General features: G+C 37.5%; 1 protein-coding gene across 1 annotated transcript in view; it reads left to right on the top strand.

Annotated features, from left to right (window-relative positions):
* LOC139686829 (advillin-like) overlaps positions 1-20,018 on the top strand; it is a 38,121-nt gene that overhangs the window by 828 nt on the left and 17,275 nt on the right. The window contains exon 2 of the mRNA XM_071583907.1: positions 15,802-15,915. Within this exon, the coding sequence (XP_071440008.1) occupies positions 15,802-15,915 (114 nt within the window). The remainder of the gene's footprint in view (positions 1-15,801; positions 15,916-20,018) is intronic.

Genomic DNA, 20,018 nt, shown 5'->3' with positions numbered 1-20,018 from the left:
TTAAAGGGGCTGCAAACCCTCTTTCAACCTCTTTGGAGCTGCTGTAAACACATCTGTCTAGGTTTGATGACTGCAAAAGTACCATTGCATTCTATTATTACCATTTCGCCAACTAATCAGAAACTCGCCATTATTTGCACTATGGGTTTTGTCCCTTATCTTCCTATTAAATGATTTCATGCCATACTACTGTCTCAGCTATACTTGCTAGAAGTTTTGATATAATAAAGTAATCGTCGCAAACCATTCAAAAAGGTTAAAATTTCTTGAATGGTTATCTTTTTATTCCATTATGACATATATCACAGTCAAGGTTTACCTTTACAAACTGTGTAACAGAACAAAGGCAGGCTTCCGCCCATTCTCTACGCATGTCCTTCCGCGTAGGTCTCTGTTACTCCATGATTGACTTCAACATCTTCAGCCGCGTATCAATTATTGTGATATTATACAGCTAGCTAGAACTCTGCCGGTGACAAGCTCTGGGAATTGCGAACCTTCGCAAACAAGTAAACACGACAAGAGTCACCATGGAGGATACCCCGCTGCGTAGTATGAACTCAAGTTTGAACCTATCGTGGCTGATTCAGTGCCTTGAACGTTAACTTCCACTTGACCGCCTTTTACCTGTGACCATTCGCCATTAAACGATTAATTTGCTACGGTCTGCTCCGCTGTTTTTATTTTCCTATACATTAATTTAGCCTGGTGGTCCCCACAATTGTCCAACAACAAGTGTCAAATCCACGTTTTTAGCCTTTGATCTGGACCCGGGGGCTAGTTGGGAGCCAATGAAAAAATATTAATTGAGAACCACTGGAGTAATAAATAATTAAATATCTTTTAGTATAATTATCTTTTAAAACAGCAAACTTCAATGCATAATATTTTTTTACAAAATGGGTACCAAAAATGAAGCGTTATATTTTAAAGGACGAAGATGGTCGAATACGGTCGTAGCGGAGTCGATGTACAATATTTTCTCCATCGAATCTGATGAGCCCACATTCGGACTATTTTCTTACAGGATATATTAGTAAAATCAAGCGTCAAACTATGGATTAATTTATATTTGCAAAATATTTTGAAAGTGCTGACACGGGATATACAATTTTCCAGAGTTCAGGATAATTTTTAATATGTTCAATTTTTCATTTACAATTGTGACAGCAGGGGCCTCCGATGGCACACCAGCAATATTACTTAAAGAATAAAAATTCCTGTGTACGTGTACTAGTCACCATGGGTTTTATAGGAACAATCCAGTGGTCCAAAACTCTTATTGTCACTAAATAATTGCATGATATTCTAAATGTGGTTATTACATTTATTAATGTAATTGGAGCTTGAATTGCGATCATTTGGCGAACCTCATGAAATATTTATTATTTCGCCAATTACTCTATCACACGGTATGAAGAGGTGTCTGGAGGTATCAATAAAAATTTGGTGATTAATGTTTCAACTTATATATTCGCTTGTGTAGCTATTTTGCTTGTATATTGCCCACATACGCTTAAAATTATTGAAATCTTTCCGTGAAACCTCACGTCCATTTTGATATTGCTGAATTATCATTTGATTATACGCCTGCTTATAGCCCATTCCAAGTTTATGCATGACATCTTCACAGAATTCCAAATACAACTCTGCCACTCTAAATTGCCGTATTTTTATACATTTGCCATCATAAAAAAACCTCCATAACTTGTTCCTAGTATTTCATCATTGAACCTACCTCAGAACTATTTCCTTGGACGATATGGGCTAGAACAATTATAAAAACAACTCTTTATCTTTTCCTTATTCTTTCCCTATTTTCCTTGGCCATAATGATCATCAGAACCGAGCATTTCATCCCGACCACCTTTTCCACCGACCTGATTTCCATCGGTGGTAAAATACTCCCAATGAGGGACATTTCCAAAAGTTTCGGGCTCCATATCCTCCAGGTATTTTTATTTGCGATTTACCGTTCTGAAGTACCTCCATGGCAATTGTCAGTATTCGAGTCCCTTTATCATTCGAGCTGGAACTGTATTACCCAAGTAGCTTGCTGACCCACAAGTAATTGCAAGAAACAGTCTGCTGTTCCCATGAACGCCGGTGGAGCGAAGGAGCCAAAAGATATGAAAAAGAAATACAAGATTTCAGAACCATCACAGCAGTAAAAAGAAATCGATTTAACTTATTTTTCGTCAAATGCGGGGGAAATTATCAGTGTTATCACAATTCAGCTTATGGTTTACGCCTGAAAATGCATGCAATGCGGATTTAGGGGTTGACCGTATCACGTCAGCAATGATAACCAGAAAATAGATGAGTGGGCGTTCAATCTGACCGGTAGGGAGAATTTTGTTTTAGCTCTATGAGTGCATATTGCTTATCTGCCGGAAAAATCAATGGATTTAGGTCTTAGTTTGAAGTAAGAGATAACGCGAAGAATTATGAATGTTTGGTGACTGCGAAATGCGCTCTAAACCCACATTGTGTAAGGGACATAATCACATCTCGTCATCGATACGTTATTAGGAATAGGCTCGGCTCGTTCCTACTGTTCGAGGTAACGATCTATTAACTTTCGTATCTTCATTCACCGCTGAATTTGTCATTTGCACGGTCATATTTCTTTCCTTTAAGGTCTTAAGGATGTTTCACACAATATCATATCGGTCGCATTATCTATCTGAAGACATTATTTACTTGCTCTTGACTTCAATTCAATGTAATGACGAAAGTATATGAAAGATAAAGTGGCGTGTGCGTATGCTGACTGGCTATCGCAAAATGGAGATAGATAATAATGAGTTAGAAGAACTCTCGGTCCATTTGTAATTTTTGCATCGCTTGCCTTCTTCGCCACCCCGCAGAACGAATGTTTTCGAGGGAAAAGCCGGTTTAAAGGAATTCGTCCCTTAAAAATATCTCAACACACGTCCCAAAAGCCCTTTAAGAAAAACAACAGAATAACTATAGCGAAGATGAGAGATATTTAAACAGTATTTTAAAAGCGTCTTCATCAGATACCATGTCTTACTCACCAAATCTTATGGTAAACGTAATCTGCATCAAGAGAATTTTTTTAAATCGTACTCTCATCTCAGCTAGGCATGGGCGCGGCTTTGTTTTACAGTCAGAAAGTATTCCTAGCGGAAATTTTAAACAGCATACGATAGAGAACACCGTCATGCAAAACTCCTTCATCAGTTTCAATTGATGTTGACCTCAAGCACACACATCTCAATATTTACCGCCGATTTTGATTTATTCTATGATTTATCCAAATCCGAGATAAATTAAGTTGGAGAGTATCAACGAAATAATGGTAATACTTACCACTCTTGATTTGTTAAAATAATCTTTTTAGAAAGGATATCCGATAAAATACAGTTATTTCATTATCAGTCATCACCTGGGGAATACCCTCTATTGGCATTATGGTTAAGAAATTTTGTGGCTGAAAATGCTCAAGTTTTTGACATACCTTTATTTCTGAACGTATACTAGAAGTAGTGCCGAATTCATGGGCAATCAATCTCCAATACGATACGAAAATCTTTTAAATTTATTGGCTTCCAAATTTTTCGATCCTTAAATTCCACAGTGTCGATGAAAATTAGAATTGATTCCATTTAACTATTGAGGTTTTCGATGTATGATGATTTTTCGACCGTTGAATCTCTCCTCGCTTCGTTATTTTTCAAAACTTAAGAGAGTTCAAAAAAGTGGCTGGTCGTTTTTACGATCCCCGACAGACCTCTTTTTTTAAAGGGGAATAATTTTTCTGTCCATTCCGAGAATCCGAATCCGGTTCACTCTCCTTTCCCTCGATGAATTCTGAAATGCCTAAGCATGAGTGCGGCAGAGCCCAAATTTGCAAGCCTCGCGATATGGAACGGAATGGGCAATGCACGTCGCAGAAATGATCTGGGAAGGACATCAGTGGTCTCGGCATTTTTGATGCTGCCTTCGGTCTGAGTGGCGCATGAATTCAAAGAAATTTTCCCTCATTCTCAATCTCCGCACACATTTTAATGGGACAACTTGGAACAGACTATTTCAGGCGCGATCTGTCCGTTTCGATGCTGGAACATTTGTCTCTCGGACGGAAGGTGTAGCACACGAAGAGTACTCTAAATTATAAAATGCATAATTCGGGTATCGGTGATAATCCAAGTCTTTATACATACTAGTATAATGTAGAAAATGGATCTACAATCAGTAACGTATTGCCTTGTTTTTTTAATGTTCATGCTAAGGCATGATGAATTTTTCTTGCTTCCAAAAACTAAATTTGTATGCCAAACATTTCAAATCGTGAAGAATATGCATGGCTAAGAGTGTGCCATGGCACTTGATGACTCCTTTGACCTAATATGAATTCGTTCATATTAGGTCAAAGGAGTAAAGATATAAGGCACATCGGAAGCATGGGCTATCCATATTAAGCCCATATGCTCGAATAAACTATAGGCCTATTTCCAATCAGCCATTATTTTTAATAAATGCTGAATATAGAAATTCAAATAAAAAGAAATTGAAATTGTTCTTTTCTATATATTAATTTACATTATTATCTTCAAACCATTGATGATTTTGCAAATAAAATGCAAGAGTTGATCGTTAAGTCACTTAAAAGTAATTACCAGCAATAAAAATAAAAGACACCCAAAATCAATTGGGGATAGGTAATTATATGTATTTATTATGCATTTTACAATGTAGATCACTCTTCGAGTGCTACACGTTCTGTCCGAGAGTCAAATGTTTCAGCATCGAAACGGATAGATCACGCCTGAAACATTCGGTTTGGAGGGGTCCCATTAAAATGTGTGCGGGGATTGAGAATGAGGGAAATATCTTTGAATACATGCGCCGCTCAGACCGAAGACAGCATCATAAATGCCGAGACCACTGTCTATCTTCTTGGTTATTTGTCAGGTAAGTAGGATACCACCTGTTTATCTTCTTGGTTATTTATTTAAAAGGAAGTTGTAGTTGTGTACATCGTGAGAAAACCTTCTCAAAGTTTCAGCTTTGTGACTAGCTGCGGTTATTACCCTCTAATCTCTATTACCTTATTTACCATACTCACGCTCTTATGTGTCATGGTCGGTACCCCAACGTTTTGGCTATCGTTAGAGCTATGTGCTAATTTTCGACTTTCGCTGTTTGGGAACAAGGCCAAGAGATAAATATTTCTCGCTGCATTTATGTCACTCCTGGCAAAAATCAACGTTCAATAACTTCTAATTATGATTTATGGCTTTCTTAACCAAGAGTTATTACTTTTTAACTTAATGTCTTTATCCATTATTTATCTCCAATTAATCTTTATTGCAAATGGTAACCTACGAAAACAAACACTGTCATTATGTGAACGCTCCTTTTATTTGACGTAGGATATTTACGGAAGATTTATTATGGCCTCTGCCATACTAAAACGTTTTCCCATTCTTATTTCGATTTCTGTTATTATTTTTACTAAAAATATAGGTACGAATAATTTAAATTATTATTATTTAAAATATAAGCAAATATCATTTCACTATGTGGTCATATCACACCGTCATCGGAACGTTCCTATTACAGTGCCCTTAGTTTTTGCTAAATGATTGTTTCACAGTGCTCGATAACGATCTGTTTTGTGATTTAAGTATAGAATTTTTACATAGAATATATTTTATAAAAGAGAAAATAATTGTTATTCCTTTCCAACTAGTCGTCCATTGCTATCCTGAAAGTTTTTAGATGATGGAGTGAATGAATTTTTCATTAGGCTTGGTTATACTCAATTAATTAATACGTGAATGTGTCTTATTCATTGAAGTTCCTTCCTCGTCAGTTCAGGGCCCCGAATCCGGTTCACTCTCCTTTCCCTTGATGAATTCTGAAATGCCTTAACATGCCCTCGACACAACCCATAGTTGCAATCAATTCAATGCACGTGGTTGAGTGGGACTGGAAATTCATAGCGATAGGATAAAAATTATAAATTAAGGTGCCACTGATGGGTAAATCGTAAGATTTAAGAAAAATGAGATGGGTGCTTGTGTATTAGAGTTGGCAGAAGTACCGAATACATTTAATCGCGATAAATTAGAATTTAATTCACTGAGAAGAAATTCATTACAAGCAATTATAACTGTTATTAAAGTCGATAGCACTATTAGACATGAATCGTAAAGGGAAGTGACCGATTACTTCCCAAGCGATGGCTGAATTAGAAATGATCGCATATTTATTTATTCATTATTATTTTAGTATTATGCCTATGGAGTGAAACATAATTTGATCATGAGTATATGACGTTTTATCAACTTATAATACAAATCCGGTTACGGGCTCAATTAAAAATTCCATTTTTTAATAGTTTTCAGTAGCTCTGAAAGATGAAGGAACCGGTTGAAAAATACTTTCTTTATTATACACCCGAAATTCACCGAGGGTGAGGGTGACAAATAAAGTTAAGAAGTTAAAATCGGGAGGTCCAATGACATGAAACAATAATTACCGGTAATAGGAATAATTATAGTCCAATTATCCCAATTACTGACGAATATATAAATATATATATATATATATATATATATATATATATATATATTCTAAATTGCATTATTTATGTTTTATTTTGATTTTTAGTGATTTGACTGCAGAATTTCTTATTATTCGTAGAATTTTCCCTGCTCTACTCCCTCAGCATCAATTTTCTCAGGATCACAAAGATTTCACTTCTAACGCTCTCATTTATTTCCACTCAAGCTCATATCCTTCAACTCTTGACTCACTCAATTGTCCGTGCGATTGATCATATCAAGTTCAATTAATTGATCACTTAATGGCCGTTCAATTTTAATTATAATTAATTGATCACTATCTTTTTATTTCTTGAGCGTAACCTAGAAATGAGAAGAGAGATCTCCGAAATGGGGCGTGGAAGCGGAATGTCTTGATGTTCATATTTTTTTAGCCCTGCTATGTGTAGTAGTGTCGTTTGCTGTCAGTAATATCATGTTGCAATATTATATTGTATGATAGAATTGAAAATTTGTTTGTCTTTTGATGATGACGATTTATGTGCTTTTCTGAAATTTTAATCAGCATACAAACTTAAAAAAATATTCGGATAATATTTATCTTTATGTAACTATACGTGGGCAGAGTCACCTTCCTCTCTTTCGCTGCACGAGTATCAATGACGAATGAGGGCGCATGAAGCGTCACATATTTTCGTCAAAAGTATACGCCACTCTGATGTGGAGACTAAAAATCCCACTGCCTCTTATCGTGGGTACTCGCAACAAAAATTGTTTTCCTATTTTATCAAATATTTTCCTATTTTTATCACATCTTTTTCGATGTATATCACATGTTAACCTCTTACCGATTTACAAAAAAAAAATAAAAAGTAGAACTTGATAAAAAAACTGGCAAGAAGCAATTGTCCCAGATACCGCAGACATTTTTTAGTAAATTTCTATCCTCCAACAAGGTCAAACGATCAATTTAGAGGACTACTTACAAGTTCAACGCCATTTGCGTGACGCAATACGAAGAAAAACGCCCGTATTTGTGGCGAAAAAATGCATGGCTATTGCACCACCAAGATAACGCACCTGCTCACACTACTCACTTCTTGTTCGTAATTTTTTGCCGGAAATAGCACTGAGATGTTTTCCCATCCTTCATATTCGCCAGACATGGTCCCTTGTGAATTTTTTGTACTCCCAAAAATAAAGAGAACCTTAAAGGCCCGTCTTTTTACAAGCATAGATGAGATTAGCCCGGAACGGTAATGGGGGTGAAAAAATACACCATAGCGGGTTGAAATCTCGCGCCAAACGAAAAAGGCTTACGTTTGCGACATGGGCCCTTTACCATAATTCATGTCAATCAATGTCACGTGATTTTACATTAAAAAACGAAAAAAATGAGCCCCCATATGACTCTCATAGTTATGATGGGCGTGAGATACGAATTTTTGAAAATTGTCACCCAACGTTACCAGAATAGGGTGAAAGAAATAGCGTTTCCGTCCTAAAGTTAAATACGCATCGCTGGGAGAGCTAAAAGACTAAATATTTAGTAAAAAATACTAAATATACTAGTGTTCCAGAAGTGTCTCCAGAATTGAACAAATCGAATTGGAAAGCACTTGTAAATGTATAATACCTAATGGAGACTACTTCGAATGGATGACATTGATATAGAGGAATAAATGAAATTCTTTCCAAAAACTCAAATTCCCGATATTAATTTAACGCAATTTGTACATGAGCCACGTTTCGATTAGCAGCTATAATACGGTATATGGACGCTCCTCCGTGATCCGTGACTCATTATACTATTTTCTCGCATCTTCATCCTCAAGTCGTGCCTAACTTAACTGTCAACTTCTTTTTATGAACTTTCCATTTGTGAACTCTCAGATTAATATACCTGTATATATTTAGAATGAACGAATATCAATTCATTCATTTGTGTGTAACTCTCGTATTCAATCCTAAATATATAATTTATAGTCTACAGAAAATAGTATTCTCGGAGTTCTAAATTAACGTTTCGCGTATATAATAATGATTGTATTTTCAACTTCTCAGATTCCCTTGAATTTTTAGTTTCATTTATTAAACCCACTACATTTGCGTAACTGTAATAAACAAAACTTTATCTCCACACTTCAATCGTGTCCTGAAAATTATCTTCAACAAAATTACCCACCTGTACCTAATGGGCGCATATGACCTTATCTGACGGTCATATCCATTGACAAAAACAACTGCTGCTAAATCTTTTTTCATTGTATATGATTTGTTTTTAATAGGAACCTGTATGAACCACTTTTAACCTCAGAAATACTATACATCGAAACAATGACAAAATAATGCTAGTTTTCAAAAGACACTTTAAATGCTCGAAAACTCATAATAATGCGGAAAGAAAAGCATAGTTTCAATGCTTTCCGAACTCATTGAGAATTTTGACTTCAATGTTTGATACATCGATATTTCCTTCTACTCCGTTCTAATAGACGAATTTGGGTTGTGGAAATATATTTTTGCTTGCGATGTGTGGATTTTCAATACTCCTGCATCCAAATCCGATTCATGTTCAAGCAATTTGGAAACCAGAAAATAAGTAATTAGTATCAGCATAAGTAGTAATAAAAAATAGAACATTGAAACATTCTTGATCGCAGCGTACAAAACTTCATTTCTAAAAAAATAAATTTCATTGAATTTAAACGCATCATTTCTCTCTTTTTTCCTTGGGATCCCTAGCAGAATTATTTCTATTTAATAGAAGATTTGTTTAGAATAGGCATTCAATTAAACTTGATCATATAGCCATATATGAACCCCATATTATTATGGCGAAGGAGGCCACCTCCTACCGATGGTAATCCCAATATATTTACTTTCACATATCTGGCACATGAAACACATGTAATTGTATATAATTTAGGTTTGGTCGAAGAACACCCGGGGACAACTTACTGTGCGCGACTTAACCTTCAGCGTAAATCTTTCGCGCGCTGTTCCTCTCCATTGAACGTATTTAAAACTGACCATACTTGTTTGCCATTTCTCGTAAGAAAACTCTGAATTTCAGTAAATAATTCTTTGCGCATGGAAAAGAATTCCGCTAACTAACTCACATCAGCCCTTGCGCATTCCTTTCCCGTTGAAAACTGTGTCAATCGTTCAATTTTTCAAGCACATTTACCGTTTTAAATATTGCCTCAATTCCTTCTCGCCTTAATTCAACACCTGTCGTAATTGCCGCATTATTCCTTTTTTTTAAATTCAAAACAGTGGCGCTGATGCGAGCAGCAGACATGAACATGTAATTTCCATTACATCTCCGCACACCAATTATTTTTTTCACATTCCTTATTGATCCCGATGTTTCTTTCTCGAACATCATTAAAATGCTCGGGTGAGACTTATACACTATGTAAATTGGAATTTTCAAATTTTCACCGTATCCCGTCTCTCAAACTTGATAAACGCTCAGCCCACTTACGCTTCTGTTATCTTCGTTTATTTTATTCCTTTTTCAGAAGACGTGACCGGAATCTCACTACCTAGTTTCAAGGCCACGATAGATGTAACCAGAATTGGATGATTACGCATCAATAACGCTATTTTCTTTACGTGGCATGATGATATTATTTTTTAACTGGAATAAATATATTTAATGGAATGCTGCTAAACAATGTCACTGGTCTTTCGGGCTGTGTGAGACGACCTCAACATTCCCGTATAGCCATTTAATGCGATCCAAGCATTCGAACCATCTCCCAGCAGGAATGTCTCTCCTACCCACCGATTCCTCCATGATTTCCGCTGTGCCCTCATTAATTTAAGAGGTCATCTCATCGTCCCTCCTTCCTATCGCAGATGGTTGCTTGCATTCTAGTTTTGTGCTAGACCTCAGTAAAAGCGGAATGAAATCAATGCGATCGTTGCCTAAACAATTCCACGTCCGTGCGACTGTTCACTTCTTCCGTATATTCTTCAGAGTACCTTCACTCATGTGAGACTAGGGTATTTCTTCTTCCTTGTAATATTTTCTCGTGATATCACAGCGGTATTACGTCTATTATTTATGTCTTAACTTTGGTGTTAAACGATAATCAGGCAGAGGGATGAAATAAAAATATTTATTTTTAATATCGAACAATACAAGTAAATTTATTGACACGACATGGTCACCATTGTTAAATATCATTCGTATATGAGCATTCTTGAAAACATTTGTGAATGAAAAACAGAAGTTGAATTGTTAAAAATGTTTGAGGACAAACGGCTTTTTCGATTACGGAGAAGAGGGAGCGAGAGAGTTCTAAAATCGCAACTTTGGTCTGCTGGGAGGAGGTTTGAAATTAGGGGGAGCTGTTAATTCATTTGGTGGTACAGGAGTTTCTGGTTGACACTATTCAGGCCTCGGGCCGCTCCTTCGCGTCTGTGAGAAGCGTACTGTGCCCGCATGTTTGTGATATATGAAAACTGCATGATATTTCTGAATCCATTTCCTCTGATATTGAACGGTTGGTGACAGGTCCAGTTAAATTGCTACAATATAGAGTTCAAGGCAGCAATGAAAATGAACTTCATTCCTCATGGGGATCGAAATGGGCATATGAATCAAATTTGTCCAGCACTGATGATATTGACTTCCTAAGGTAACGCAATTATTAAATTCATGAGAAACATTTGTTTTAATCGTGGCCGATGATCCATGCCTCACTTTTCACTTGTTCTCTTTTCAGCTCAAAAATATTCCGTAGACTCAGATCGTGGTTAATCGTATATAGTATGTCTGTCACCTTGTCATATTTCACGTATCTTTGTTTGATATGTATTTTATTACTCGTGTACCGTGTTATAAATATGCCATTTTCGTTGCGCCTTTCCCTTGGTGACTGATGGAGTCATTATGGCAGCAATGATAATAATTCTTTCAGAAAAAGATTATAGATAATTTTTAATTTAATGCAGTCTCGGGTTGACTTCGGCAATAAATCACGACCATAAAAACTTGTTTGATATACATATAAATGCTCCGAATCGAAATATGTTCGGCATTCAGAAAGAAAGTGACTGTGCAGAAAGTTTTCGTATTTTTAGGTTTTCCGCGTTTATACAACGATTTCAAAGAGAATTATTATATCAATGATATGGCATTATTGATGGCTTTTGAGATGTGGGTGTGGATGGATCAAATTAAATTTACGAAAAGGAAAACATAGGTAGTTCTAGGCATGGCAGAGGAAGAGGGACGGCTGTTGGGAAAAAGTCGAAGAAGGCAGGGCAAGTGGATGTAGGAAATACTGAGCTGTAATGGGAAGCCGAAAGCGATAATAGAGGGGAGGATGCTGGGAAACCCAGGTAGATAGAGGAAAGGAATAGGTATTTTTATTTAAATCAATGGTGATAGAAAGCACGCAGTTATAAAGAAAGTACAGGTTACAGTGATATCTACTCAGGACGTTTTACTTTCTGTAAATGAGGACTTAAACCAGTGTAGTGCTAAGGCACATCAAAAACCCACCCTAACCCGGTAGACTACTGCTTATAATAAATAAATGACCTTGAAAAACAATGGATTTTTTATGATCGGTAGTCTAATCATTTGCAGGGGGGTTTTGGACATTTACTTGTGACATAATTCACACACCAGAAGTATCCAGTATGTACTTGATGAATAGCATTAAAATTTTACCTTAAACTATTTCCTTATTGAAGATCTTCATAGTTCCAATATCCCTCCCTTTTTGGCGTATTAAATACCCATAGTATTCCTCTTTATTCTCCGTTAACAGATCATTCGATCTTCTCCAACAGTCTCGGTCTTCATCTTTTCCTCCCACTGTAGTGAGATTCCTCCGGATCAAAGTGTTGGTTCCTGCTTTCTACTCTATTGTTCCTCTTTCTCCTTATTATTTTTCTTTCTTGAATGTTAAGGCAGTAGAATATCAGCTAAGATAACTTAGTTCATGAAGACGGTTACTTGACACTGATCAACAACTGGGAAGCGTTGAACCAACAATTTAAAATACAGTGTAAAATTCGAAACATAAGTAACCGTTGTAAAACCCTACGATCAAGAAAAACTATTTTCTAGTTTTCTTCGTGACCATCAATGAAAGTTTCAAAATAAATTCTAAAAAAATGTGTTTGCGCATCATGTTATATAATATAGTAGCATCTTGATCTCATCTATCGACTATTTTTGTTATAATTTCAATATGGGCCTTATCCTACCTTATCCTGTATGTAAGCCGACGCTAATATTTGAAACTTCAGTATGTTTATCTTGCACGTTCATTTTATCGCTAGTACGCCTTAAGACCATTGAGCAGTATGCCTTTAGTATCGAGTCTCAAATCTAGTAGCTGATTCTCGCGAATAATCCGTACACTAAAAACACAGTTGGTTGCCGCTGATTGGCTTCAACGGAGATGGTCTTTAGTCTCTAGCCTAAAAAGAAAACTATGACCATTTTCTGCCGAGTCTTAAAACTCGAGACTTCATTCCCTCAGCTATGAAATAACGCAAGTCTTGGGCTTGAGAGACTAAAGGCCCATTGAAGAACGACCATTAATCTTTCATAATATTTCATTGGTGGAATTTCCCTTTGTGTGCGATCTCTTAGTGATGTTTCATTTCCACACACCATCGACTGAACTTTTGACCTTTAAACTGTTTTTATTATAATTGGCCACGAAAATTATTCACAGTTGATAGTTTATTTCCTATCAACATAGAACTTTCATGTGTACTTGGAACCGAAGCATTGCTTAGGATTATTTTGAAATTTATATTTTATTCGTCTTATTATAAGCCTTCGCTTATGACGAAATTTTTAAAGCTTTACGAAATACATTTTTTATTATTTGCGAAATTTCTATTTATCATTTGTTTTTCTTTTGCTGAGAATTGCTATTCAGACTAAGTTTTATAGTTTATCTAATAGCCTATTGAATTTATCTTTCATTGTCACCACAATCATGATTACTTCATGAAATTGAAAGTTACCTTTTATTGCGGTGAAGTCTTCGCGTTGTTTCCACCAGGTCAGGGTTTCAACTGCCGACGTTTCGATGACTAAGTTCGTCATCCTCTTCAAAGTCCAGAGGGCAATGATGGAATTAGTCATCGAAACGTCGTAAGCTGAAACCCTGACCTGCTGGAAAACCCACGAAGATTTCTCCGCAATCGTGCGCCGAGAAAACATATCTTACCTCTCATTGTCTCGCTTTCCTTTTAGCGCAAAACTACTTTTAGCCTAATTTTATACCAGATAGGTGGGTACAGACAAGTAGATAGGTAAAGTGGAGCTGTCAACATCAGTCTTCCTTGTTTGGCAGTTGTCTTCCTTTTCATAGACATTTATTCAGAGACGAGGGTCATCCGGAAAGTAGTACCCGTTCGTGCCGCATGAAGTGCTGACGACGCGAGTAGCCGCTGGACGAGGTCAGATAGCTTCAGTGGCTTGTCTGCCTTCTCTGAGCCAAGTTGCGTGACGCTAGCATTGCCTGTGTTGTTTCTGTGATTGTTTACAATGTTTAAAAAAATTGAGAACGCCGCCAGTTGTGAAGTGAGGGCAGTGATTAAATTCCTCAATGCAAGAAACGTTCGCCCATGTGATATTCATCGCCAATTAAAGGAGGTGTATGGAGACAATGTAATGGACGAGTCGTCTGTTCGGCGGTGGTGTCGCAACTTCAACATGGGGAGGGGGAACACACACGACGATGAGCGTTCGGAGAGACCGTCTGTCATTACAGACCAACTGGTGAGCTCAGTTGACGAATTCGTGAGGAACGATCGGCGCGTCACAATTGATGACATCTGTGAGCATTTTCCCAATGTTTCTCGAACAATTGTTCATGAAATTGTTAAACACCATCTGCATTATGCAAAAATTTGTGCAAGATGGGTCCCTCGCGTATCTCAATGAGCTGGCGGCGAAGGACTATGCAGCAGGAATACAGAAACTTGTCACACGTTATGACAAATGCCTTAATTTGCTTGGAGATTATGTTGAGAAGTAGTTTAAAGTATCCTCTTTCAAATAAAATTTTTTATGTTTGTTAATATTTACTTTTGTGTCTTTATTTCACGAACGGGTACTACTTTCCGGATGACCCTCGTACATTCGCTGAAATTCGATTTCTTGGAAAAAGGTAAACATCTTTAAATGAATGTCATTCATATGCATCCATGACTTTTCTTTCCGTTCGATACAAAGACTGTCTTTAACTTTTTCTCAGATAGTTTAAGACTACAAATCGACTCTAGTTTGTCAATAAGTCTCTCTGCCCAACAGAAGAATCGCAGAAAACGGGAGACAGACGGAGGAGGAGCGAGAGAAAACGTAAGATACGAGGTTGTATTGGTCTGGAAGGTCTTTTAGTCTGGATTATCCTACATTTGTGAAATCTTTTTATATGTACTTCTTGTTACCTTTCTTGGAAGGCCTGATATATTTCGTGCAGCAAGGTAACTGAATTGAAACCTCGTCAATTCAAATCGTGGCTGAGGGCTTCAGAAGTCGCTGAAACCCCAAAATCATGATTTCCATTATTAAAAATTTTAAAATTATAAATAATTGGCCTATGATGTACAAAAAATTCTAATTCTGTAATAAAACAAAATTATTTTGACATTAGAGTGTGTTATTATTTAAATTGGAACTAATTTTCGTAAAAAAAACCGCAGAGTGGTGTAGTATAAAATTAATAGGTTCAAGCGGAGCCTCATGAAACCAATTGATAGTTTAAATAAAAACACTAATTTTGATTATTTCGCAATTATTTCAATAATCGCAGTAAAACTGGTTTCACAGCTTCGGCATAACAAGAATTTGGCTGCGAAAGCTTCCGCCTTGATTTGAAGATAAACAGGGTTCTTTCCGCGAAGGATCATCTTGGAAGACTGGTACAAAAAAACGTTTGTTGTACCAAAATATACGTACGTTTTGATTGATGGTCGCAAATTTTGTGTTCTTTGTGGTAAATGAGAAGCTAACAGAGATACCATGGTTCAAAAACGTCGCCAAACTATTAAAATGTATTCGTGCGTCAGGTTTATTTATCAGCGGACTCTAGCCTACTTAATGCTTAGCTTTATTCTTAAAACTCAAACGGAATTGCCTCATAAAAACGGATCCTCTGGCTAATGGGACGACATGGCTTTATCGTGTACTCCCCTTTACAGAACAACGATATGCCTGAAAATTTAACTTTAATTTTTTTTTAAATTCACGTATGTTTTTCTCGTTTTTCAGAACATGACGGTCGTCCCCGTTCCCAAAGAGGAGTACGGGAAATTCTACGACGGAGACTCTTACATCGTGTACGCAGCGTCGGAGCGGGGAAAACCAGCGGGCCCGGATATCAAGGTAAGCTGTCGTCGATTACTTGGAACACCAATCGAAGAGACTTCAACGGCTGTCGTCTTTCTATTTTGGCTTAATACGACAATTTTACATTATATTTTAATTCGCTCTTATTTTGCAGAGAAGAAAAGTTTTCTTAACAGTTTACGCTCAGTGGCATGTTATTGGAAAACTTAAGTAGGTGAGATTTACCCTCGCCCATTAAACCAATCTTCGGGTTTTAATGAATTGCGTGGTACGTATTTTAGCATTTGGAGATAAGCTTTTACCTCAATTTGGAATGCTATGGTTCATCGGGTGATCTCTTGATAATCGGTGGCTTCGTAATATACGAGGGTCATCCGGAAAGTAGTACCCGTTCGTGAAATAAAGACACAAAAGTAAATATTAACAAACATAAAAAATTTTATTTGAAAGAGGATACTTTAAACTACTTCTCAACATAATCTCCAAGCAAATTAAGGCATTTGTCATAACGTGTGACAAGTTTCTGTATTCCTGCTGCATAGTCCTTCGCCGCCAGCTCATTGAGATACGCGAGGGACCCATCTTGCACAAATTTTTGCATAATGCAGATGGTGTTTAACAATTTCATGAACAATTGTTCGAGAAACATTGGGAAAATGCTCACAGATGTCATCAATTGTGACGCGCCGATCGTTCCTCACGAATTCGTCAACTGAGCTCACCAGTTGGTCTGTAATGACAGACGGTCTCTCCGAACGCTCATCGTCGTGTGTGTTCCCCCTCCCCATGTTGAAGTTGCGACACCACCGCCGAACAGACGACTCGTCCATTACATTGTCTCCATACACCTCCTTTAATTGGCGATGAATATCACATGGGCGAACGTTTCTTGCATTGAGGAATTTAATCACTGCCCTCACTTCACAACTGGCGGCGTTCTCAATTTTTTTAAACATTGTAAACAATCACAGAAACAACACAGGCAATGCTAGCGTCACGCAACTTGGCTCAGAGAAGGCAGACAAGCCACTGAAGCTATCTGACCTCGTCCAGCGGCTACTCGCGTCGTCAGCACTTCATGCGGCACGAACGGATACTACTTTCCGGATGACCCTCGTATGAAGTCTAATTATTTGTCTACCGAAGCCGCTTAATTATTCAGAGCGATCTAAAACTATTCAGACACACTTTGGGGAATGCTCTACCAGGTTAGGATAAAATAGGTTCATGTAAGGTTCATGAAAAAAATCGGAGTTTAGTCTGTTTTATCGATTTCAGGAAGATCGAGGAAACGATTTTTGTACTTCCAGTTTCAGAATAAAATAACATTGATTGAGGAAAAACCGACGGTCAAAATTATTGCATTTCGTTATTCTTAATTTCAAATGTTGGATATTCAATATTTGCACAATTTAGGAAAGTGAAAGGACATACGACGATGAGTTACATTACGAACGACTCGCGATATTGTGGTTTTCGTTTGAGGTCTCGGTGATTTGAGTCCAGCTCAAGTCATCGGATGAGTATTTTACTTGAACGTTTTTTAATCTTGGCGGTAACTTCAATGGCACAAGAATATTAATGCTTTGTATACAATAAAAAATGTCATAAATTATAATCTTTTCAGCGGTACTTATCTCGTACATTGATTGCCCTTGAGAGGAAACTTGGAGGAAATAGTTCTGACTCGAATCAATCTCTGATCATTCATTCCTGGATATTTTCCGTTGTTTCTTTGAGAGAAGTTTTGAGACATCTGAGTTTGCTTCTTCTAAGATGTCTGTGAGACATTCGTTTGTCATATGGGTTGAAGCAGAATGAATTAATTGCGAGCTAACTTGTTGCATTAACTAGATTATACATTCTTCTCAATCACTAACTCGCAGAAAAAGCAAAAGGATCTAGATTATATGTATAAACTTATTTAACCTGTGAAGTTGTAGCCGAACCATTATTTCGAGAATACTTAGCATCAGTCCCAAAAATTTCGCCCCATTGCGACCACCGCAATACGTCATCAATCCTATGTGAAACGCGTTAGCGTTGGAATGGCAACGCTTTCGATGCTGCTAACGAAGTGAATCACTCCCCGTCGGCCGTTGACTCTCGTCGCTGCTGACAAACGCCCGGACGAGGTACATTATTCGGTGTAAGATTTAATGGAGAATATGGGAAATGCGGGTTGGGTTATAGGGGAGAAGGGAAGAGAAGTGGGGGAGGGGTTGGGAGTAGACGGGAAACACGCTGGAACGCTGTAATTTTATTTTTGAAAAGAGGAGGAGCAATTATCCGTGTGGGAGCGAGCGAGGGATTGCACAAACATGATGTGGCGAAGAGTGGAAAGAGATAGACTGTGCTGGCTGTCGAGACGAATGGGAGAACTCAGTAGTGCTGTGGCCAATCTATTCTGCTAAAACTTTAAGTTGACCTAGAGATGTCATTGTTGGTGTTTACATGCCAGGTTGATGATGAACGGTTACGTATAGTATTCCGCGTGCAGGAAAAAATTGAAATATATCACTTAATCTATCAATATTTCTTTCAACGGAAGAGTGAAATGCCCTGCGTGTTTTGTGTTTGACCTCAGCAAAATTTCTAGTTCAAATCCCGTATGTTATTTATTTGTCAGGAACATTCCGATCCCTGCTGGGGTGGTGCTATTTAGTGGAAACTTCAAACTCATTGGATAGGTACTCCATCCATCAGGTGGAGCGCTCAAACGTGGGCCCATTGATGCCTTTAAAGTAGGTCAATTGCGACGCCAGAGTTCTCTCAACCCTTCGTTCGATCCTGAAAATCCCACCTACCACCGATGAAATTACCCAGCCATCCCTAATGCTCTCATTAGCCTCAACACCCCATAATAACTTCTGCAAATACTTCTTAAGCTTTGTTCCTCTCCTCTGCGTCCACTAATGACTGAGCGTGCACTTTCAGTAATCTTATTCTCTCGTTCTGCCGTTAGTATTTTCTGTACGGCCTAACTTCAGAGCTCCTAAGTCTAGGGAAGGAGTGCGAAATCGGAAAATAAGCAGTAGAAATGAAATAACAATCCCCAGCGAAAGTAAACAAATCCATAAATTCAGGAAAGTATGACGGCAGGGTAGGATATTCTATTTCATGGCTTTTAATATGAACGAAATGGGGGAGGTGAGCAGGAAAGCATGATTGCCTTTCGGTATCGCAAAGTACTGAGCATGTTCTGAATGTTCGGTAGCAACGTTAGCCATCGTGTAGGTATCTGAAGATTATTTCTTGACTATTCACTTGTTCGTTCCTTTGCTCTTTGTTGTTAACAAACTTTTTATATGCATGAAAGAGTTAACTTTCCTCATGATTCTCAATTTTCAAAAGTCTTTGCTCCTGGAATATATTTCAATTTTCAGTGACCTTGAGAATTGGAACTTGAATTTATTTTTGAAAACACGATGTTAACATGAATAAATAAAAAGGAGTACACATTTACAGCATTCAGAATTCATTGGGGACTATGGGTGGGACTTCCCTCCAAAATGCCTCCCTTTGACTTAAGGGGGGTAAACAAGGGGAATCATTGCTTGGCATTCTGTCGATCTAGGAAGGTTTTGGATAGACACGGACTGACGGTCCTAAGACGACACATTTCTTTACCTCTCCTAACGAATCAAAACCTGAGTTCAATTCCCGCCTGGGTGGGTTTTCCTTCAGCTAGGGCTTTGGTGTTTGTAATTGTGTCCATTTTTATCATTGTTTATAGTCCGATGTAATGGTTCAAATGTGCTGTTTTCGGACTAATGCTAAATAAATACTCCAACCTCACTTACCACTCTCCTCTCTATCACATTCTTCAACATCCAATCGTTAATCAAAATGATCTACACCCACATTTTCCAGCCTCCTTTGTATATCTCCGTACGACCCTCTATCCTAGCATATGATGTCTGGGAATTCTTCATTTATTTTCCATTTTGTCCATTTTACTTTTTTTTGTTGACAGTCCCTATATTTTCGTTTTCAGATTTTGACATCCCATTTTTTATGGTTTTCCATTTTTCATTTGTTGTACCCGTCTCCCTGTGCTCACTCATAATTTTCTCTACAGCCTGCAGTTACTCCTTTCTTTTCATCCTGGTTAATGCTTTTACATTCCATTCCTTCAG

The sequence above is a fragment of the Hetaerina americana genome, unplaced genomic scaffold, assembly GCF_022747635.1.
Source record: "Hetaerina americana unplaced genomic scaffold, ioHetAmer1.1.p SCAF_1, whole genome shotgun sequence".
In the NCBI taxonomy this organism is placed as follows: Eukaryota; Metazoa; Arthropoda; class Insecta; order Odonata; family Calopterygidae; genus Hetaerina; species Hetaerina americana.
Note: the sequence above shows the minus strand (reverse complement) of the source record. Positions and strands in the feature narration are given on the sequence as shown.